Source organism: Lates calcarifer, unplaced genomic scaffold (genome assembly GCF_001640805.2).
Source record: "Lates calcarifer isolate ASB-BC8 unplaced genomic scaffold, TLL_Latcal_v3 _unitig_4056_quiver_2010, whole genome shotgun sequence".
Classification (NCBI taxonomy): domain Eukaryota; kingdom Metazoa; phylum Chordata; class Actinopteri; family Centropomidae; genus Lates; species Lates calcarifer.
In genome coordinates this window covers 7,538-30,464 of record NW_026116677.1, presented here as the reverse complement: position 1 = coordinate 30,464, position 22,927 = coordinate 7,538, and the positions used below count along the sequence as shown (strand labels likewise).

The 22,927-nt window shown below is 38.9% G+C and overlaps 3 protein-coding genes across 15 annotated transcripts; all 3 read left to right on the top strand.

Annotated features, from left to right (window-relative positions):
- The first annotated feature begins 685 nt into the window (after positions 1–685).
- On the top strand, positions 686–22,584 carry LOC108896024 (uncharacterized). 10 transcript variants are annotated; one of them, XR_007810728.1, is made up of 6 exons: positions 686–791; positions 15,450–15,889; positions 21,443–21,484; positions 21,600–21,707; positions 21,865–21,899; positions 22,336–22,584. XR_007810728.1 is itself a non-coding variant. In XM_051068306.1 (6 exons), exons 1-6 carry the CDS (start codon positions 746–748, stop codon positions 22,435–22,437), a joined length of 681 nt encoding a protein of 226 aa, XP_050924263.1. In that variant the 5' UTR covers positions 686–745; the 3' UTR covers positions 22,438–22,584. The 10 variants fall into 10 exon arrangements, 3 of the variants coding, with proteins under 3 accessions (XP_050924263.1, XP_050924264.1, XP_050924262.1); XR_007810727.1 differs by having other exon boundaries at positions 21,372–21,484; XM_051068306.1 differs by lacking the exons at positions 21,443–21,484; positions 21,600–21,707 and adding exons at positions 15,961–16,002; positions 16,118–16,225 and having other exon boundaries at positions 15,450–15,797.
- Positions 3,183–5,757, top strand: LOC108896026 (uncharacterized). Of its 3 annotated transcripts, XM_051068303.1 has the most exons (7): positions 3,183–3,259; positions 3,405–3,558; positions 3,660–3,746; positions 3,837–3,875; positions 3,981–4,079; positions 4,202–4,239; positions 4,360–5,757. In XM_051068303.1, the coding sequence occupies exons 2-7, from the start codon at positions 3,462–3,464 to the stop codon at positions 4,528–4,530; spliced, it is 531 nt and encodes a 176-aa protein (XP_050924260.1). In that variant the 5' UTR covers positions 3,183–3,259; positions 3,405–3,461; the 3' UTR covers positions 4,531–5,757. The 3 variants fall into 3 exon arrangements, with proteins under 3 accessions (XP_050924260.1, XP_050924259.1, XP_018550563.1); XM_051068302.1 differs by having other exon boundaries at positions 3,405–3,746; positions 4,205–4,239; XM_018695047.2 differs by having other exon boundaries at positions 3,405–3,746.
- LOC108896027 (uncharacterized) lies at positions 6,304–9,670 on the top strand. Of its 2 annotated transcripts, XM_018695048.2 has the most exons (6): positions 6,304–6,668; positions 6,851–7,192; positions 7,353–7,394; positions 7,483–7,593; positions 7,712–7,746; positions 7,953–9,670. In XM_018695048.2, the coding sequence occupies exons 1-6, from the start codon at positions 6,623–6,625 to the stop codon at positions 8,070–8,072; spliced, it is 696 nt and encodes a 231-aa protein (XP_018550564.1). In that variant the 5' UTR covers positions 6,304–6,622; the 3' UTR covers positions 8,073–9,670. The 2 variants fall into 2 exon arrangements, with proteins under 2 accessions (XP_018550564.1, XP_050924261.1); XM_051068304.1 differs by lacking the exon at positions 7,712–7,746.
- Positions 22,585–22,927: the final 343 nt, after the last annotated feature.

Sequence of the window (22,927 nt, the reverse complement as noted above, 5' to 3'; positions counted from 1 at the left end):
CCACATTATGGATAGGATTCTTACACAGATAAACCTTTGTATCAAGAGAAAAGATGCTTTGTCTTAAACCAGAAATATCGCTATATATCACTACCAGACTCCACTGATAAACAGCAGAACACAGGAGTTACTGAAACATGGTTGCTGTGATCTGTTAGTAAAGTCCAGGTTCAAAAACAACAGAGTTAGTCCTTTTTAAAATAGAAATTTACATCATGAAAAAGTTTGGTTTTGCTTACACTGTTTCAACAATGAGATTCACTGAGTGTCTGGTCATGTGACTGAGCGCCTGAGACTGGACTCTGACATTTCACAGCAGACACCATCAGAAAGTTCAGTCACGTTAACTACTTTAATAAAATACATTTGTTGGAACATCACATTTGCATTACACAACTCAAAAAAGTGACACATTGGTTTGTTGTTAAGCCTCAAACACAATGTGTCACAATGTGTCCCACTCTGATGAGCAGCTACAAATAACAACATTGTCCCCTGTGTTATCACTGTGATGTCCACTTTTATCTCTATCTCTGTATCTTTGTTCGTCGTACTGTATATAATTTGGTTTGAAGACTATTTGTTAACTGGTATTCTTATACGTTTGCATCAACACTTATTTTCCTGGAAGCATTTATGTGGTTAATTTAAGGAACAAAAAGAACAACACCCTCTTATATTGAAAGCGCTCCCTTCCTGGTCACACTTCAGTTACGGACACTGAAGAGCTGCAGTCATCAACACAATGATGAACTTCACTATGAGAACAGCTTTACTGCTCTGCAGCCTCAGTAAGTACTGGAACTGAATTACTCTCAACTTCATTCTTCATTTTATTATTGTATGTTTAACCAGTCGGAAATGAAACTTATTTCTTTGTTACGTTCTTGCTGACTTTTATCAACAGTTATTGTTTACCCTCATGTTACTTTAAAACAACTCAATCTCTTGCTGTGTCTGTTGTTTGTCTCAGGCTGGATCTCTGTCTCAGTGTCTGAGTCTCAGACTGTGAAGGCTCAGTCTGGTCAAGAAGTCACACTGCTGTGCCAAAGACAATCAAGATCCACTGTGACTTTCTGGCTCAGAGTGGTCAACAGGATCAATATGAGCTGTATCTCAGTTATGTCCGGTCTGACAGTAAAGCTGAATACTGCGATGGATATGAAGCTGGAAATTTTCAAATGAGATCCAACAGCTCTACTGTCTTTCTCAAAATCAAACAAGTGAATGTATCTGACTCTGGACAGTATTTCTGTGGATTTTACACAAATGGACGTATAACTTTCACTGAGTTTCAGAATTTAAATCTTTCCAGGTAAGATTATTGTAAAATCTTTTCTGTCTTTTCATTCCCATTGTTCTGTCATGTCTTTTTCTGCTTATATGATAAATAGATTTTGACAGCAGGTAAGAAATGGTTATGATGTACGTCTGCCAAAATAAACTCAAGACTAAAAATATCTTCATTTCTTTACAAGGCAATGATGAGCCACATGATGACGAGGACAGCAAATGTAAAGGTAAGATTTCTTTGATTGTGCAGATTAAACTGTTTAGCTGAATTCAGTTTGTCTTTTTGATTATGACCAGGTCTCTGAAGGGAAACAGAGTCTGACTTAATGATTTTTCCTGTAGAAGAGAGTGGTGTGATAAAGCTGACATGTGTGATCCTGCGTGTCTGAGTGTTCTCCTTGTAATGGTCAACACTGGTCTGCTTGTTCGAACCAGTAAACTTTAGACAGGTACTTTGTTCAGTTACTGTGTCTATCATGTATTTGATTTTGTTGTTGTTGAAAAATTCTCTTAAATTTGAGTAAAAATGCTTGAAAAATGTCAAACTCCTGGTTTAGCAAAGACAATGATCAACTAACTGACCTGATGTCTTGTTTCTGTCACTCAGCTGATAAAGAAGAACAGAATCCACAGCAAAGTGAGGTGAATCCAACTTTCATTTTATATCTGTTTTCATAGAGCTCAACCAAACAACAGCTGAGACTGTACTGTATATAGGCTGATATTTTATCTATGTTTGTAATGTATCTTTTAAATATTAGTCATTTGTGTGTATAGGCTGATAAGTAACAAGAAAACAATCCTATAGAGAACAAGTTTAAGAGTCTCATCTCATCTCATTAAGAGTGGAAATATTCTTTTCACAGACTCGTGTCTCTGATGATGTGAACTACGCAGCTGTGACTTTTCAAACAAAACCAAGAGAAGAGAGCTGGAGACAAATGTTGTTTATGCTGCCACCAGATAGACTCAGGAGGCAACTGGAACTGATGCTGCATCATATTACACATTATACATTATATTATGCTCTGGGCTTTGTACGGCTTGTTGGTGACAGGAATAACTACTCTTAAAATAATATATGGAAGTTTGCAATAAAGAGCTGATGTTGAGCAACTTTGAGTGTCTTTCTTCTGCAGGGATTCATTTTCTTTCTCTCAGTCTAAGTCTGATTGGTGTCTGATGGAGGGGTAAGGACACCTTCTTATAGTGGGAGTTAGATGTGGGTCTGCAGCAGAGCAGGAGTGAGTGAGATACACATCACTTGTTTGACAGGAAGAGACAGCACAGTGTGGTCTGAGAACATCTGAGCTGAAAATCACGAGGTCTGTGAATCTAAAGCTTTCTAGTAAAAATCTGAAAGGAAGCAGCACACAGACTTTCCTCTGTCGTATCCCAGCATGCCTTTGTGTAGTCATCTGTTAAATGTCTGAATCACAAACAAACTGTATTTTAAGAGTGAAGCCCACCTGCCCATCATTCCACTGCAGTAACAAACAGCTCTGCCTGTATCAGTGACATATGGCTGTCATGAGGGAGGTGTCAACCAGAGGAAGCTTGGCCTTCAGCTCTCTGCATCACAACCACACACAACAAAGACCTAACGTTTCCAAAGAAAAACAGCACTTCTTCAAAATGTATCAACAAACATGATTTTTGTGTTTTGCCAAGGTTTTTGAATGGGAATACCACATCTGATATTCATGTCTTCATTTCTAGACTTTGTTTAAAACATAGACAGAGCACTGCTTTGTCTCACACTCCTTGACATGAACATTTTTGCATCAACACACATTTTCCTGAAAGCCTTTATGTGGTAAGTCTGAGCAACAGGATATGTCACAAAATAGCACCCTGCCTCTATATGTGAAGAGAGAACAGCTCAGTTACGGACACTGAACAGCCTCAGTCATGAACACAATGAAGACCTTTACTTTCATAACAGCTTTAATTCTCTGCAGCCTCAGTAAGTAACTGAATTACTCCACCATCTGCACTGCAACTCTGCTAACTTCTTCAATCAGCCACAATTAAAACTTATTTGCTTGTTACCATTATTAAAACATCATGTGATGTTACTGTAAAGCAACTAAAATCTCTTGTTGGATCAGGCTGGATCTCTGTCTCAGTGTCTGAGACTCAGACCGTGGAGAGCCAGCCTGGTCTCCATGTCACACTGCTGTGCTCCAACATTTCTACGTATCCAACGACGACGACCTGGTCAAGAGTGGTCAACAGAACCGAGGCTGGCTGCGTCTCCTCTATGTACGGCTCGAATAGCAATGCTTCATACTGCGATGGATTTCAAAGAGGAAAATTTGAAATGACATCAAATATGTCCATTGTCTTTCTCAACATCAACCAAGTGGACTTCTACGACGCGGGGCTGTACCTCTGTGGATTCTACATTGACGGACAGACAGTTTTCAGAGTGATCAATTTAAGAGTTCAAGGTAAGATTACCACAGTCTTTATTTACTGTGTTTTTATATGCCTATGTAATTACTGTCCAAATAAGACCACGCTGATCTTTATTTCATTAGAGGGTCATGATGAACCTCGTGATGACATGGATGGAAAAAGTAAGACCCTCCCTACAGATTACTTTCAACGGTTCTGTGCATTTAAAGCTATCCAGGTCTCCAGACACTCAGTCATAGAATCTGATACATGAACCTTTCTTGTAGAAGAGTCAAAGCTGACGAGTGAGATTCTGACCACTGTGACGGTTCTGCACTTAATGTTCAGCTTTGGTCTGGTTGTCAAAATAAGGAAGCTTCAGACAGGTACTTGAGCCACCTTATCTGTCTTATATTTGGTCATTAAGTACTGGCATAGTTTTAGTTCTGTGAGTTCATTTTAAATGAGAGTGAATTAACTGATCAGATTTACTGTCTCTGTTAATTAGCAGCTAAAGAGGAACATCAGAATTTGCGACAGCGTGAGGTGAATTCATTTTATTAATACTATCATCTGATTTAATTATTTAAGAGACAAGTCATGATTTTGTTTTTCTCACCAGCTCAGCTGTGTAAGATGTGTGACTGGAAATACTGTCATTTACAGAATGTGGACTCTGAGTACCTGATGAGACTGTATTCACCAACAATAAGAAACAGGAGGCCTGCATCAGAGAGAGAAGTGGAGACTCATGTTATTTACACTGCCAGCAGAGAGACTCAGAGTGGAACTGATGCTTTATCTTATTATCATAGTTTCTCTTTGACTGGTGTTTGATGGATGAGTCAGTAAGAACACCTGTAAAATGACTGAGCCTCAACATTAAAACCACCAACAGGTGAATTGAATAGCATTGGTTATCTCATTACAATGTTCTGCTGGGAAACTTTGGGTCCTGACATTCACCAGGATCTTACTTTGACATGTACCACCCACCGAAACACTGTTGTAGACCAAGCACACCTCCTCATGGCAACAGCACTCTGCAATGGCAGAGGCCTCCCCCAGCAGGCCAGTGTACCCACCACACACACACACACACACACACACACACACACACACACACACACACACACATAAAACTGCTCAAAATTCCCCAGATCCCAACCTGATCCAGCTTGTTGGATGTACTCAAACAAACCAGATCCATAGAGGCCCCATCCCACAACCCACAGGACCCAAAAGATCCACTGCCAATGTCCAGGTGCCACAGAACACCACCAGAGATCCCATGTCCATGGTCCACTGAGTCAGGGCTGTTGGCGGCACAAGCCTACACAGTATTAAGCAAGTAGCAGCTCAGAGTGGAACTGATGCCTCATTAAGATCCTGTTTGTATGAGACAAGAGGGTGGAGGAGGGTTACCACTATTCTAGACAAAAAGAATTCATTGTCTGTCTAAAGAATATGACAGGTGTTTGGACGAGAAAGCATGAGGACACCAGAAACTGTTCCCAGTCTCTCATACTGAGAGACACTGGAGATGTAAGTCTGCAGCAGCAGAGGACAGTTTGGTAAACATCACTTGTTTGACAGGAAGAGACAGCACAGTGTGGTTTGCGTACTAAGCTGGAGGCCTATTACATCTAAAAATAAAATCTGAAAGGAAGCAGCAAATGCTGGCTGGCTTTCTAGAGAAACCTTAAACAGTACAAAGGTCAGTGGTAAACTACCTGCTGTACATTGCCTTCAAAATCATCAGAAAAAGTCAAGTAACAATGGAGGACAGACTGGTCTGTCCAAAACCTAGTAAAGGAAAAGACTGAGACTGAGGCCTCACATGATGGAAGACCATAGTCTCAAGACTCTGTGGACCCTGTGGAGCTGGACAGAACTGGACAGAAGCTGAAAGCAAAGCAGCCTACAATGCAACACATTTGTAACGGTGTTGGGACAACTGTCCAAACAATGTGTCATTTCCATTGTACAATAGACAGAATGTCACAAGTGTGTTCAGCTGCTGAATGAGTCAAAAACTTTGGATTAAATTTAGTTCAACAAAAAGATCCCATGATTCCTTGTTTTTTATTGTTTCTTTTCTTTATTTGTTCTATGCTTTAAATTAACTAAGAGTGAAATATGTCTTTCTTGTAAGAAATTTTATTCAGACTCACCTCAGCACATCGACTATTATCTCAACATCGGTAGCTTGTGTGCTGTATCAGTGGCAGGTCAAGAAAATATTATCAAGCATTACACCTACAGACAACCTGAGAGCTGACTGACTGAGGTCGTTTTTATGGTCAATACACACTAATAAAAGTTGTGTGTATTATTTATTTTGGATGAAGAGGTTAGATCTGACAATCTCACATAAAGTTTTCCATTTCTACATAACAGCCACTTCAAATCTAAACATACACTATTACATTTTTGTTGAATAATTACTTAAGGCTAACATTTTGCCCAACTGGTTTTTCTCTGAAAGTATTTCTGTTGTCGGTTTGAGCCTCCTCCTACTCCTCTGTAGCTTTATTAAGTACTAGCATTGAATTAATTAACTACATTCACAACTACAGTTTCTATAACCCCGTTTCTATAAGCCTCAAACACAATGTGTCACAATGTGTCCCACTCTGATGAGCAGCTACAAATAACAACATTGTCCTGTGTCCTGTGTTATCACTGTGATGTCCACTTTTATCTCTACTTGTGTATCTTTGTTCGTCGTACTGTATATAATTTGGTTTGAAGACTATTTGTTAACTGGTATTCTTATACGTTTGCATCAACACTTATTTTCCTGGAAGCATTTATGTGGTTAATTTAAGGAACAAAAAGAACAACACCCCTCCTCTTTATATTGAAAGCGCTCCCTTCCTGGTCACACTTCAGTTACGGACACTGAAGAGCTGCAGTCATCAACACAATGATGAACTTCACTATGAGAACAGCTTTACTGCTCGGCAGCCTCAGTAAGTACTGGAACTGAATTACTCTCAACTTCATTCTTCATTTTATTATTGTATGTTTAACCAGTCGGAAATGAAACTTATTTCTTTGTTACGTTCTTGCTGACTTTTATCAACAGTTATTGTTTACCCTCATGTTACTTTAAAACAACTCAATCTCTTGCTGTGTCTGTTGTTTGTTTCAGGCTGGATCTCTGTCTCAGTGTCTGAGTCTCAGACTGTGAAGGTCCAGTCTGGTCAAGAAGTCACACTGCTGTGCCCAAAGATTTTCAAAGATGAAACTGTGACTTTCTGGTTCAGACTGGTCAACAGGACCGAGGTCAGCTGTATCTCTGTTATGTTGACCTCTAACAGCCCAGTTCACTTCTGCGATGGATATCAAACTGGAAATTTTGAAATGAGCTCCAACATCTCTACCCTCTTTCTCAACATCAATCAAGTGAATGTATCTGACTCTGGACAGTATTTCTGTGCATTTTACACAAGGGGGCGTCTAATTTTCAGAGTGATTTATTTAAATGTTGACGGTAAGATCACTGTAAATTATTTGGTTAATTCCTCACACAATGCAAATATATTTTCACAGTTTTATTGATACCTGTGCAAAATGTGACTATTTAAACATCAAAATATGATTATGATGAAAATCTGCCAAAACAACTACATTTTTCTTCATTTCATTAAAAGGTGACGGTGAATTTGATGATGATGTGGACAGCGAGTCTCAAAGTAAGACTGCTCTCATTGTGCAGATTGTTAGCCTCATCTCAAGCCAGCAAATGGAAAATTTAGTTTAACGTAATGATTTTTGTTTTAGAAAAGCCTGATGTCAAACTAACGCTGGCGACTGTGATCCTGGGCGGTCTGACTCTTGTCTTCATGATGGTGACCACTGGTTTGGCTGTTAAAATCAGCAGACTTCTGAAAGGTACAGCTGACGTGTTATTTGTTACACATCTTGTTACATGTTGTATGAAGTTAGAACAAACGTCCACAGCAGTGTATCTGGTCAGTGACTAATCAGATTTTTGCTTTTTGTCATTTAGTTGTGGATGAATTACTGCAACCTGAAAGAAACAAGGTGAAGCATCTTTTTATAAATAACCGTAGCAATGGATGTGCTGTGTTTCAGCATGTGTTTAACTGCTGCGATACAACTTAAAGACTGAAATACTCACTGTTTTAATGTCCTGAAAAAACTATTTTCCCTCTAGGAATCATGGGCCTTTCAGATTCTGAGCTGGATTGTGAAAAACAGTGTGTGACTCTAAATGCTCTGATTTACAGAATCTGGGCTCTGATGACCTGAACTCTGCAGCACTGAGGCTCCTTCCAAAAACACTCAGAAACAGGAGGCCTGCAGAGACACAGGTGGAAACTCATGTTATTTATACTGCCAGCAGATAGACTCAGGACACAAGTGGAACTGCAACCAGGAGTTTCATCATATTAATCTGCTATTTTGCTTTTCTGTGTGTGTGGTGGCAGAAATAGTTTTTGTAATCAAGTTCCTGTATAAATGGAGAGTCAACATTTCCTGGTCAAAGTCTCTGTCTTTCTTAGTTTGTCTACATCACATCTTCATCTGAGAGGGACAAGGACGTATTTTATGTTTGATGAGGAGGAGCCACAAGAGACACTGATAACTGTCAAACTGACTCATAGGCAGAGTCAATGGTCTGTGGGGGAGGGAGGGGTGAGAGAGATACACATCTCTTCATCTGAGCAGCTCAGTGTGGTCTGAGCTCTTGTTCTTGGATCAGCCTCTGTACTTGTATAGATTAAAAAAAGACAGTGAAGAAAAAAAAACTAACATTGTTGGTGACAAACACTGAATGAGTCTAAAAATAAAGTTCACCACAGGAAGACTTCAGCCATGATCACAAACATCACATGATTCGCTGTTTTCAAAGACTAAGACTAAAACTACTTTTACAAATTGCAAATACAGTGCATCTGCTTTGAACAAACTTACCAAACTACTTTACAGAACCTACATTAACATCTGCATTCAACATTTCAGAGTACACAGCAACATTTACATGCAAGGCCACAGTTTCAGGCCACACTCTCATGTGTCAGGTTTCTAATGCTGATCACTGAATTAATATATAGTACAGTCATGACTAACAACTGTTATGCCCTAATATATCAGCACAACAGTTTCTGAGTCCTGGTATCTATCAACAATATGATCAATCAACCAGCAGGTAAAAGGTGATGGTTAAGACCAAGACTAAAACATCCCTCTGTGTTTGACCTTTGTAGAGTCACACGGCAAAAGATAACAGTCCAGGGAGAGCCACAAGGTAAAGACCAGTGTTGACTCAGTGACTAACTTCATAGTCGTTGCCATTTGTAAGAGCCAGATTCCATATTAACATGAGGAGTTTTGTCCCAGATCTCAACAATGTGTTTGGGAAAGGCAAATTATGGCCGTTTACCTTATTATGTTTTCTTCCTGTTAAAGCTACAGCTAATATCCAGGTTAATAAACAGAACATCATACAGGAGGAATTAAGATCACTTTGTCTAAACATCAGTATTAAGGTAAATCTATTATTTTCTTGATAGTGTTTACTTTTGATTCTCACACATCTTTCTCTTGCTCTCAGTGTCTGTTCATATGCTGTTTGTTTGCTGTTTGGTCTGAGGACGACAGAGGTGAAAATCCTGAAGCCTGTTTCCATGAGACTGTACTTCTCTCTGGTTTGACTGAATGACTTTTTGAAATGTAAGAGTTGTCTGTCTTGTATGCTGACATGGTGAATGTGCGTATGAAATAGATAAAGGTATAGCTCTCTGCCCTGGCTGAGTCTGCATATGTGGCCAAGCAACAAGTCTTGTGCCCCCTCCCCCTGTTATTTTCCACTGTGGTGAGAACCCTGTGTGTATCAGCCAAAACGAAAGCCACAAGAAGACTGGCCCTTAGCTCTCTGCGATAAAACCACATGCAACAAAAGCTGTACTACGTCTCTTTAAAATAAATGTATATGTTGAAAGAATCTCATCAGCACTAAATCCATCTCTTCATGGTCCCCTTCTTTACAGACAACACTAAGCAATTTTCTCTAATTCATTTCCCTCTTTTATCTTCATACGCTACATCAGAAAGTCTTGTGCAGCCTCATATTCACACAGCCGGATGACAGCGTCTTCCTCATTTCACTGAGACACCGACAGCACAAACATATAGCACAGCTTAACACATACAGCTACTGGGGGCCATTTTGTGGTAGGAAAGCAGAGCCAATTTTACTGTATCAGTGACAACACAGTGCTGCCATTGAAGAGTATGACATGACTGTTGCACTGACAGAATTAGTGCTGTGGAAATATATACTCTCCTGAATTTATCAACATGGACTGATTTCAGTAGGCAATACAACAAACAGCATCAACACATCAAATTTAAAAAGGGAGAATATAGGAAATCAGGAACAAAGGAATGTCTCTATCCTGTTTGGAATGTTACTACGACACAGATTTCCTTACTTCTTCCTGTATTCTAGATATATGCTTGTTAGCTGTCTTACCAGAAGTTAATGAAAAGGTACATTTTATTTCAGTGTGAATTCAGCTCAGAGTTTAGTCGACGATGTATTTAGGATAAAGACTGAAAGCAAGGGAGTAGAGATCCAAATGTGTGCCCCGGTAAAAGACTTGCTTCTCAGTTGTCTGTTCTCAGCAACTTGTCTAAGGCACAGTTTTCAACCAAATTAATTGTTGCTGTTTGTGCTGACCTTTGAGCTGCCGCTAAAATAGAGCACTGTCTGTGATGAGGAGGAGTAGTTTGTCTGTGAGGTGTGTGTGGTAGTTACTGTGTGGTCAGTGCTTGACAAGACAAATATAGAAAAAACCTCTTTGCTGTTTAATGAAACCTCCTTCCTGAAGCTCAGTGATTTTGAGCTCTGTTACAGTGAGACGATCAGACGCACAAAGATGAGCTTTACTATAGTAACAGCTTTACTTCTCTCCAGCTTCAGTAAGTGCTGCTCAGTTACTCTCTAAATGTACTGCATGACTTGTGTCTGATTTAATAACTTGTAAAACTGAATTTACTTGCTAATACAATTGTTTATGGGCATTGTTATCTGTTTGTTAACTAAATCTCTGTGCTGTGTGTTTCAGGCTGGATCTCCATCTCAGTTTCTGAGTCTCAGACTGTGGAGGTCCAGTCTGGTGAAGAAGCCACACTGCTGTGCTCCAACTTTACCACTTCTCCCTCTCAGATAATCTGGTTCAGACTGACCAACAGAACCCAGCCCCGCTGCATTTCCTCCATCTACACAGCCACTGACCCTGCCTCACTCTGTAGTGGAGTCCAAGAGGGAAAATATGAAATGAGATCCAACATCTCTACTGTCTTTCTCAAAATGAAGGATGTGGATTCATCTGACTCTGGACTGTATTTCTGTGGATATTATATAAGCAGACACCCCGTTATTGTTAGCGCAACATATTTAAAGGTTCAAGGTAAGAATGTTGTAAAGTGTCATTCAGCTGCTAACACAAAGGAAACAGACACAGTCTTATTTTAACATGGTCAAAGACAGATTATGATGGAAAACTGTAAATAAGATGAGAAAGAATTTAGTCATTGACATCATGTGTAAAGGCAGAGGTAAACCTCATGACAACATGGAGGGCTGACTACAGTGTTCTGCCTGCCTCTCATTAAGATTTACTATGCACATTAAAATGAGTCAGTTGATGGATTAAAGTCCTCTGTCATGTAAGTGGAATAAATAAAGTAGTTCCCTCAAAAACATACATAACAGATGTTATTTGATCACTGTCCAACAGAAAATCAGTGTCTCATTGAATCGTCTCTCTTGTAGAGGAGCTCTGTGAAATAACAAGTCTGCTGAGTGTGATTCTGAGCGGAGTGACTGTTGTTCTCACTAAGGTCATCATTAGCCTTGTTGTCAAAATGAGGCGTCACACAGGTACTGTTGGAGGGCTGTCCTCCATCCTCTCTCAACTGTTCTCTGTCATAACCATCAGTCAGAATGCAGCAAGAGTCAGTTTCAACAAATATCACAGCAGATTTCCTCTGTTACTGAGCTGCTGATGAAGAAGAAAATCCATGAGCTGTGTCCATTTTTAAGATTTGGAGTTCATTAGTGTTCATGTTAGTTCAATCACTTCAGCTGAGAAATAACAGAAAGTGCCTCTGGTTAGCTCATCTGTGTGAAAACTGTCGGACATTTTCTTGCAGAATCTGGACTCTGACCTGAAAGATGAAACACTGATTTTCCATCCATCAACTAAAACAGAAGAAGAAGCTCCTCCTTATTTGTGCTGTGACTACACTGGCTCAGATGGCAACACTGAAGAGGCTCAGAGAGGATGTTACAGAAGGAATGTTAGAAATACAAAATCACTGCATGTTTTCTTTTCAGAGAGAGAGAGGCTGCTGAGCAGCATCACAGACGGGGAGTGGGGAGGAAACCCAGTGCTATCTTTGACTGTACATGGTCTATATAGACTTTAATGGAGGAAACTTTTCTCAGTCTGTGTGTATTGTGTTTCTTGTTACTTTGTACAAACCTAATGTTTGTTTTTATCTGCCAGTCCTGAATCAGGGCAACTTCAAATGCAGCTCACACTGAAACAAGTTTTCAGTGTTACCATCTTCCTCATCACCAGATGACGTGATTTTGGAACAATTTTCCCGCATTCATACAAAATATTATTAAATGTTGTTAATGACAAGCTTCTTCATTTTGCACCATCTGCTTTCAGATTCACAAAAAGGGACAAACTCACACCAACACAACCACATCCATGTATGAGAGCATCTACTTTGTGCATCTTCTGTTTCATGGGAACATGACTGACAATGTTTAGACCACAGGAAGTCGTCCAGGTTACACTACATCAATACTGATGTGGCTGTCTTTGTTTTAAACACTGAAGACATTTACTTGGCATAAAACATCTGTACTATTGAGGGATCTTCATGAGTGGAGCTGAATCATGATCCAACAAAAACTCAGAGAGGCGTGGTCATTATTGTCATGTGGGCCTTAGAGGATCTCCACATAGAAGAAGGGTCCTTTCAGCAATGTCACAGTCACTGTAGTAGTACAAGAACCTTCCACAAATGTTTCCAGGAACATTCACATCAGCATCCAAACCAAACATTCATAAAGACCAGCATCCACTGGTAAAGCATGACAGTGGGATCAGAGCCTGTTAGCCTGTATATGCTGGCTTTTAGACACCATCATGTGTAGCTGTCCATCAGATCAAAATATTACCAAATGCCAAATGGTCTTGTGGAAATAAATCAACTAGGGATGCTCAGATACCACTTTTTTTCAAACCGATACAATACCGATACTTGGATCTGAGTACTTGCCGATACCGAGTACCGATAAGAGTACTTATTAATGCCATTACACTTCGTACATTTACTTGAGAACGTGTTTTATTTTCATCAGATATTGTTTCATTCTCTGGCTGTAACAAATTGCTGTGACTGACATTTGAACATTCCATTATATATGGCACTGTCACACATTTTACTCAAATAGAAGTACTGTTAAAGTTATTGACATTTTAGTATTCAACTGCATCTTTTTTTAACAAACAGAATATCTTCAAGACAGGAGTAGGCTAAGGCGGAATGTTTAAAATGTCCAACTATTTTCCGTCTGACTGCCACAGCATCAGCCATGCTCCTCTGTGCTAAAAGCCCCTCAGTAACAGCCAGCTGGAGGGTGTGAGCGACACACGGCAAGCTCAGGAGTCCAGCGTCACTCATGATTTTGATCATGTTTTTCGCATTATCACGTGGCACAACATGAACAGAACTTTTAGGGACCCCCCATGTCTGAAGCATGTCATCAAACAGACCTGCGATGGCTTGGCTGGTGTGTGAATCCCTAAACTGTTTTGCATGCAGGACGACTCTTCGACTCAGAGCCTCTGTTATTTTCACTGCGTGTGGGTTGTCTCTTAACATCTTCTCCCTCTTCTCCAGAGTTTGCTGCAAAGTTGGTTGTTGCTGTTTGCCATTATTAGTAAACGCTTTGAACTCGGCATCGTGTTGGTTTTTTAGATGTTTTATCAAAGCATAATTTGCAGTCCGCTTTACTTTAATCACCATCATCCACTTTGAGATTCCTCCACACCGCCGACATTGCTCCTCCGTGCTCTCAATTAGCACCTGACCGCCGAAGTGAACATCACGCTGCCGTAAAGGTACAAGTAAAGGAACTGTATCGGACCCGATACCTGATACTGGTATCGGTATCGGTGTATCCCTAAAATAAACCAATATTGTGAGACCTATAAAATTTGTTGACAGCTGGATGTATAACTGTGGTACTTTTTAACCTGTCTTTCTCAAAATGAAGGATGTGGATTCATCTGACTCTGGACTGTATTTCTGTGGATATTATATAAGCAGACACCCCGTTATTGTTAGGGCAACATATTTAAAGGTTCAAGGTAAGAATGTTGTCAAGTGTCATTCAGCTGCTAACACAAAGGAAACAGACACAGTCTTATTTTAACATGGTCAAAGACAGATTATGATGGAAAACTGTAAATAAGATGAGAAAGAATTTAGTCATTGACATCATCTGTAAAGGCAGAGGTAAACCTCATGACAACATGGAGAATAAGTCAAATAAATATGTCAAATAAATCAACTAATATTGTGTGAGCTATAACATTTGTTGACAGCTGGATGGATAACTGTGGTACTTTTTAACCTGAGATTTATTTGCCCATGTTTTTGGGTGTAAATGATTTACAGGGATAAAATAAATGGTTTCTCAGTGTCTGACCACATTATGGATAGGATTCTTACACAGATAAACCTTTGTATCAAAGAGAAAGATGCTTTGTCTTAAACCAGAAATATTGCTATATATCACTACCAGACTCTACTGACAAAAAGCACAACACAGGAGTTACTGAAACATGGTTGCTGTGATCTGTTAGTAAAGTCCAGGTTCAAAAATAACAGAGTTAGTCCTTTTTAAAATAGAAATTTACATCATGAAAGAGTCTGGTTTTGCTTACACTGTTTCAACAATGAGATTCACTGAGTGTCTGGTCATGTGACTGAGCGCCTGAGACTGGACTCTGACATTTCACAGCAGACACCATCAGAAAGTTCAGTCACGTTAACTACTTTTAATAAAATACATTTGTTGGAACATCACATTTGCATTACACAACTCAAAAAGTGACACATTGGTTTGTTGATAAGCCTCAAACACAATGTGTCACAATGTGTCCCACTCTGATGAGCAGCTACAAATAACAACATTGTCCTGTGTCCTGTGTTATCACTGTGATGTCCACTTTTATCTCTATCTCTGTATCTTTGTTCGTCGTTCTGTATATAATTTGGTTTGAAGACTATTTGTTAACTGGTATTCTTATACGTTTGCATCAACACTTATTTTCCTGGAAGCATTAATGTGGTTAATTTAAGGAACAAAAAGAACAACACCCCTCCTCTTTATATTGAAAGCGCTCCCTTCCTGGTCACACTTCAGTTACGGACACTGAAGAGCTGCAGTCATCAACACAATGATGAACTTCACTATGAGAACAGCTTTACTGCTCTGCAGCCTCAGTAAGTACTGGAACTGAATTACTCTCAACTTCATTCTTCATTTTATTATTGTATGTTTAACCAGTCGGAAATGAAACTTATTTCTTTGTTACGTTCTTGCTGACTTTTATCAACAGTTATTGTTTACCCTCATGTTACTTTAAAACAACTCAATCTCTTGCTGTGTCTGTTGTTTGTTTCAGGCTGGATCTCTGTCTCAGTGTCTGAGTCTCAGACTGTGAAGGCTCAGTCTGGTCAAGAAGTCAAACTGCTGTGCCCAAAGACAATCAAAGATCCAGCTGTGACTTTCTGGCTCAGAGTGGTCAACAGGATCAATATGAGCTGTATCTCAGTTATGTCCGGGTCTGACAGTAAAGCTGAATACTGCGATGGATATGAAGCTGGAAATTTTCAAATGAGATCCAACAGCTCTACTGTCTATCTCAAAATCAAACAAGTGAATGTATCTGACTCTGGACAGTATTTCTGTGGATTTTACACAAATGGACGTGTAACTTTCACTGAGTCTCAGTATTTAAATCTTACCTCCAGTAAGATTATTGTAAAATCTTTTCTGTCTTTTCATTCCCATTGTTCTGTCATGTCTTTTTCTGCTTATATGATAAATAGATTTTGACAGCAGGTAAGAAATGGTTATGATGTACGTCTGCCAAAATAAACTCAAGACTAAAAATATCTTCATTTCTTTACAAGGCAATGATGAGCCACATGATGTCAAGGACAGCAAATGTAAAGGTAAGATTTCTTTGATTGTGCAGATTAAACTGTTTAGCTGAATTCAGTTTGTCTTTTTGATTATGACCAGGTCTCTGAAGGGAAACAGAGTCTGACTTAATGATTTTTCCTGTAGAAGAGAGTGGTGTGATAAAGCTGACAACTGTGATCCTGGGTGCTCTGAGTGTTCTCCTTGTAATGGTCATCATTGGTCTGGTTCTTCAAAACAGGAAACTTCAGACAGGTATCTTGTTCAGTTACTGGGTCTATCATGTATTTGATTTTGTTGTTGTTGAAAATTCTCTTAAATTTGAGTAAAAATGCTTGAAAAATGTCAAACTCCTGGTTTAGCAAAGACAATGATCAACTAACTGACCTGATGTCTTGTTTCTGTCACTCAGCTGATAAAGAAGAACAGAATCCACAGCAAAGTGAGGTGAATCCAACTTTCATTTTATATCTGTTTTCATAGAGCTCAACCAAACAACAGCTGAGACTGTACTGTATATAGGCTGATATTTTATCTATGTTTGTAATGTATATGTATAATGTATCTTTTAAATATTAGTCATTTGTGTATATAGGCTGATAAATAACAAGAAAAGAGCATTAAAGAAATGCCATAATGATGTTTCTGATACTTTAGAAACAGTGTCTCCTGTTTTACAAGTTCATTTTCCAACTGTAGAACTGTAAAACAATCCTTTAAAGAACAAGTTTAAGAGTCTCATCAGAAACTTGTGTCAATCATATGTATGAATTCATATTAAACAAAAATCAACATTGGTATCAGCCTCCAAGATACAGTCTCAGTCTGAGAATTAAAATGACATCAAGTCACCTCATTAAGAGTGGAAATATTCTTTTCACAGACTCGTGTCTCTGATGATGTGAACTACGCAGCTGTGACTTTTCAAACAAAAACCAAGAGAAGAGAGCTGGAGACAAATGTTGTTTATGCTGCCACCAGATAGACTCAGGAGGCAACTGGAACTGATGCTGCATCATATTACACATTATACATTATATTATGCTCTGGGCTTTGTACGGCTTGTTGGTGACAGGAATAACTACTCTTAAAATAATATATGGAAGTTTGCAATAAAGAGCTGATGTTGAGCAACTTCAAGTGTCTTTCTTCTGCAGGGATTCATTTTCTTTGTCTCAGTCTAAGTCTGATTGGTGTCTGATGGAGGGGTAAGGACACCTTCTTATAGTGGGAGTCAGATGTGGGTCTGCATCAGAGACACAGGTGGAAACTCATGTTATTTATACTGCCAGCAGATAGACTCAGGACACAAGTGGAACTGCAGCCAGGAGTTTCATCATATTAATCTGCTATTTTGCTTTTCTGTGTGTGTGGTGGCAGAAATAGTTTTTGTAATCAAGTTCCTGTATAAACGGAGAGTCAACATTTCCTGGTCAAAGTCTCTGTCTTTCTTAGTTTGTCTACATCACATCTTCATCTGAGAGGGACAAGGACGTATTTTATGTTTGATGAGGAGGAGCCACAAGAGACACTGATAACTGTCAAACTGACTCATAGGCAGAGTCAATGGTCTGTGGGGGAGGGAGGGGTGAGAGAGATACACATCTCTTCATCTGAGCAGCTCAGTGTGGTCTGAGCTCTTGTTCTTGGATCAGCCTCTGTACTTGTATAGATTAAAAAAGACAGTGAAGAAAAAAACTAACATTGTTGGTGACAAACACTGAACGAGTCTAAAAATAAAGTTCACCACAGGAAGACTTCAGCCATGATCACAAACATCACATGATTCGCTGTTTTCAAAGACTAAGAGTAAAACTACTTTTACAAATTGCATATACAGTACATCTGCTTTGAACAAACTTACCAAACTACTATAGTTTGGTAAGTCTGAGCTAGATTCTATATTAACATGAGGAGTTTTGTCCCACATCTCAACAATGTGTTTGGGAAAGGCAAATTATGGCCGTTTACCTTATTATGTTTTCTTCCTGTTAAAGCTACAGCTAATATCCAGGTTAATAAACAGAACATCATACAGGAGGAATTAAGATCACTTTGTCTAAACATCAGTATTAAGGTAAATCTATTATTTTCTTGATAGTGTTTACTTTTGATTCTCACACATCTTTCTCTTGCTCTCAGTGTCTGTTCATATGCTGTTTGTTTGCTGTTTGGTCTGAGGACGACAGAGGTGAAAATCCTGAAGCCTGTTTCCATGAGACTGTACTTCTCTCTGGTTTGACTGAATGACTTTTTGAAATGTAAGAGTTGTCTGTCTTGTATGCTGACATGGTGAATGTGCGTATGAAATAGATAAAGGTATAGCTCTCTGCCCTGGCTGAGTCTGCATATGTGGCCAAGCAACAAGTCTTGTGCCCCCTCCCCCTGTTATTTTCCACTGTGGTGAGAACCCTGTGTGTATCAGCCAAAACGAAAGCCACAAGAAGACTGGCCCTTAGCTCTCTGCGATAAAACCACATGCAACAAAAGCTGTACTACGTCTCTTTAAAATAAATGTATATGTTGAAAGAATCTCATCAGCACTAAATCCATCTCTTCATGGTCCCCTTCTTTACAGACAACACTAAGCAATTTTCTCTAATTCATTTCCCTCTTTTATCTTCATACACTACATCAGAAAGTCTTGTGCAGCCTCATATTCACACAGCCGGATGACAGCGTCTTCCTCATTTCACTGAGACACCGACAGCACAAACATATAGCACAGCTTAACACATACAGCTACTGGGGGCCATTTTGTGGTAGGAAAGCAGAGCCAATTTTACTGTATCAGTGACAACACAGTGCTGCCATTGAAGAGTATGACATGACTGTTGCACTGACAGAATTAGTGCTGTGGAAATATATACTCTCCTGAATTTATCAACATGGACTGATTTCAGTAGGCAATACAACAAACAGCATCAACACATCAAATTTAAAAAGGGAGAATATAGGAAATCAGGAACAAAGGAATGTCTCTATCCTGTTAATAAATAAATAAATAGAATATAGAAAAAACCTCTTTGCTGTTTAATGAAACCTCCTTCCTGAAGCTCAGTGATTTTGAGCTCTGTTACAGTGAGACGATCAGACGCACAAAGATGAGCTTTACTATAGTAACAGCTTTACTTCTCTCCAGCTTCAGTAAGTGCTGCCACTCAGTTACTCTCTAAATGTACTGCATGACTTGTGTCTGATTTAATAACTTGTAAAACTGAATTTACTTGCTAATACAATTGTTTATGGGCATTGTTATCTGTTTGTTAACTAAATCTCTGTGCTGTGTGTTTCAGGCTGGATCTCCATCTCAGTTTCTGAGTCTCAGACTGTGGAGGTCCAGTCTGGTGAAGAAGCCACACTGCTGTGCTCCAACTTTACCACTTCTCCTTCTCAGATAATCTGGTTCAGACTGACCAACAGAACCCAGCCCCGCTGCATTTCCTCCATCTACACAGCCACTGACCCTGCCTCACTCTGTAGTGGAGTCCAAGAGGGAAAATATGAAATGAGATCCAACATCTCTACTGTCTTTCTCAAAATGAAGGATGTGGATTCATCTGACTCTGGACTGTATTTCTGTGGATATTATATAAGCAGACACCCCGTTATTGTTAGCGCAACATATTTAAAGGTTCAAGGTAAGAATGTTGTCAAGTGTCATTCAGCTGCTAACACAAAGGAAACAGACACAGTCTTATTTTAACATGGTCAAAGACAGATTATGATGGAAAACTGTAAATAAGATGAGAAAGAATTTAGTCATCGACATCATCTGTAAAGGCAGAGGTAAACCTCATGACAACATGGAGAATAAGTCAAATAAATATGTCAAATAAATCAACTAATATTGTGTGAGCTATAACATTTGTTGACAGCTGGATGGATAACTGTGGTACTTTTTAACCTGAGATTTATTTGCCCATGTTTTTGGGTGTAAATGATTTACAGGGATAAAATAAATGGTTTCTCAGTGTCTGACCACATTATGGATAGGATTCTTACACAGATAAACCTTTTTATCAAAGAGAAAGATGCTTTGTCTTAAACCAGAAATATTGCTATATATCACTACCAGACTCCACTGATAAACAGCACAACACAGGAGTTACTGAAACATGGTTGCTGTGATCTGTTAGTAAAGTCCAGGTTCAAAAACAACAGAGTTAGTCCTTTTTAAAATAGAAATTTACATCATGAAAAAGTTTGGTTTTGCTTACACTGTTTCAACAATGAGATTCACTGAGTGTCTGGTCATGTGACTGAGCGCCTGAGACTGGACTCTGACATTTCACAGCAGACACCATCAGAAAGTTCAGTCACGTTAACTACTTTTAATAAAATACATTTGTTGGAACATCACATTTGCATTACACAACTCAAAAAGTGACACATTGGTTTGTTGTTAAGCCTCAAACACAATGTGTCACAATGTGTCCCACTCTGATGAGCAGCTACAAATAACAACATTGTCCTGTGTCCTGTGTTATCACTGTGATGTCCACTTTTATCTCTACTTGTGTATCTTTGTTTGTCGTACTGTATATAATTTGGTTTGAAGACTATTTGTTAACTGGTATTCTTATACGTTTGCATCAACACTTATTTTCCTGGAAGCATTTATGTGGTTAATTTAAGGAACAAAAAGAACAACACCCCTCCTCTTTATATTGAAAGCGCTCCCTTCCTGGTCACACTTCAGTTACGGACACTGAAGAGCTGCAGTCATCAACACAATGATGAACTTCACTATGAGAACAGCTTTACTGCTCTGCAGCCTCAGTAAGTACTGGAACTGAATTACTCTCAACTTCATTCTTCATTTTATTATTGTATGTTTAACCAGTCGGAAATGAAACTTATTTCTTTGTTACGTTCTTGCTGACTTTTATCAACAGTTATTGTTTACCCTCATGTTACTTTAAAACAACTCAATCTCTTGTTGTGTCTGTTGTTTGTTTCAGGCTGGATCTCTGTCTCAGTGTCTGAGTCTCAGACTGTGAAGGCTCAGTCTGGTCAAGAAGTCAAACTGCTGTGCCCAAAGATTTTCACATATAAAACTGTGACGTTCTGGCTCAGAGTGGTCAACAGGATCAATATGAGCTGTATCTCAGTTATGTCCGGGTCTGACAGTAAAGCTGAATACTGTGATGGATTTGAAACTGGAAATTTTCAAATGAGATCCAACAGCTCTACTGTCTTTCTCAAAATCAAACGAGTGGATGTATCTGACTCTGGACAGTATTTCTGTGGATTTTACACAAATGGACGTATAACTTTCACTGAGATTCAGTATTTAAAGGTTGGAGGTAAGATTATTGTAAAATCTTTTCTGTCTTTTCATTCCCATTGTTCTGTCATGTCTTTTTCTGCTTATATGATAAATAGATTTTGACAGCAGGTAAGAAATGGTTATGATGTACGTCTGCCAAAATAAACTCAAGACTAAAAATATCTTCATTTCTTTACAAGGCAATGATGAGCCACATGATGTCGAGGACAGCAAATGTAAAGGTAAGATTTCTTTGATTGTGCAGATTAAACTGTTTAGCTGAATTCAGTTTGTCTTTTTGATTATGACCAGGTCTCTGAAGGGAAACAGAGTCTGACTTAATGATTTTTCCTGTAGAAGAGAGTGGTGTGATAAAGCTGACATGTGTGATCCTGCGTGGTCTGAGTGTTCTCCTTGTAATGGTCAACACTGGTCTGCTTGTTCGAACCAGTAAACTTTAGACAGGTACTTTGTTCAGTTACTGTGTCTATCATGTATTTGATTTTGTTGTTGTTGAAAATTCTCTTAAATTTGAGTAAAAATGCTTGAAAAATGTCAAACTCCTGGTTTAGCAAAGACAATGATCAACTAACTGACCTGATGTCTTGTTTCTGTCACTCAGCTGATAAAGAAGAACAGAATCCACAGCAAAGTGAGGTGAATCCAACTTTCATTTTATATCTGTTTTCATAGAGCTCAACCAAACAACAGCTGAGACTGTACTGTATATAGGCTGATATTTTATCTATGTTTGTAATGTATATGTATAATGTATCTTTTAAATATTAGTCATTTGTGTATATAGGCTGATAAATAACAAGAAAAGAGCATTAAAGAAATGCCATAATGATGTTTCTGATACTTTAGAAACAGTGTCTCCTGTTTTACAAGTTCATTTTCCAACTGTAGAACTGTAAAACAATCCTTTAAAGAACAAGTTTAAGAGTCTCATCAGAAACTTGTGTCAATCATATGTATGAATTCATATTAAACAAAAATCAACATTGGTATCAGCCTCCAAGATACAGTCTCAGTCTGAGAATTAAAATGACATCAAGTCACCTCATTAAGAGTGGAAATATTCTTTTCACAGACTCGTGTCTCTGATGATGTGAACTACGCAGCTGTGACTTTTCAAACAAAAACCAAGAGAAGAGAGCTGGAGACAAATGTTGTTTATGCTGCCACCAGATAGACTCAGGAGGCAACTGGAACTGATGCTGCATCATATTACACATTATACATTATATTATGCTCTGGGCTTTGTACGGCTTGTTGGTGACAGGAATAACTACTCTTAAAATAATATATGGAAGTTTGCAATAAAGAGCTGATGTTGAGCAACTTCGAGTGTCTTTCTTCTGCAGGGATTCTTTTTCTTTCTCTCAGTCTAAGTCTGATTGGTGTCTGATGGAGGGGTAAGGACACCTTCTTATAGTGGGAGTTAGATGTGGGTCTGCAGCAGAGCAGGAGTGAGTGAGATACACATCACTTGTTTGACAGGAAGAGACAGCACAGTGTGGTCTGAGAACATCTGAGCTGAAAATCACGAGGTCTGTGAATCTAAAGCTTTCTAGTAAAAATCTGAAAGGAAGCAGCACACAGACTTTCCTCTGTCGTATCCCAGCATGCCTTTGTGTAGTCATCTGTTAAATGTCTGAATCACAAACAAACTGTATTTTAAG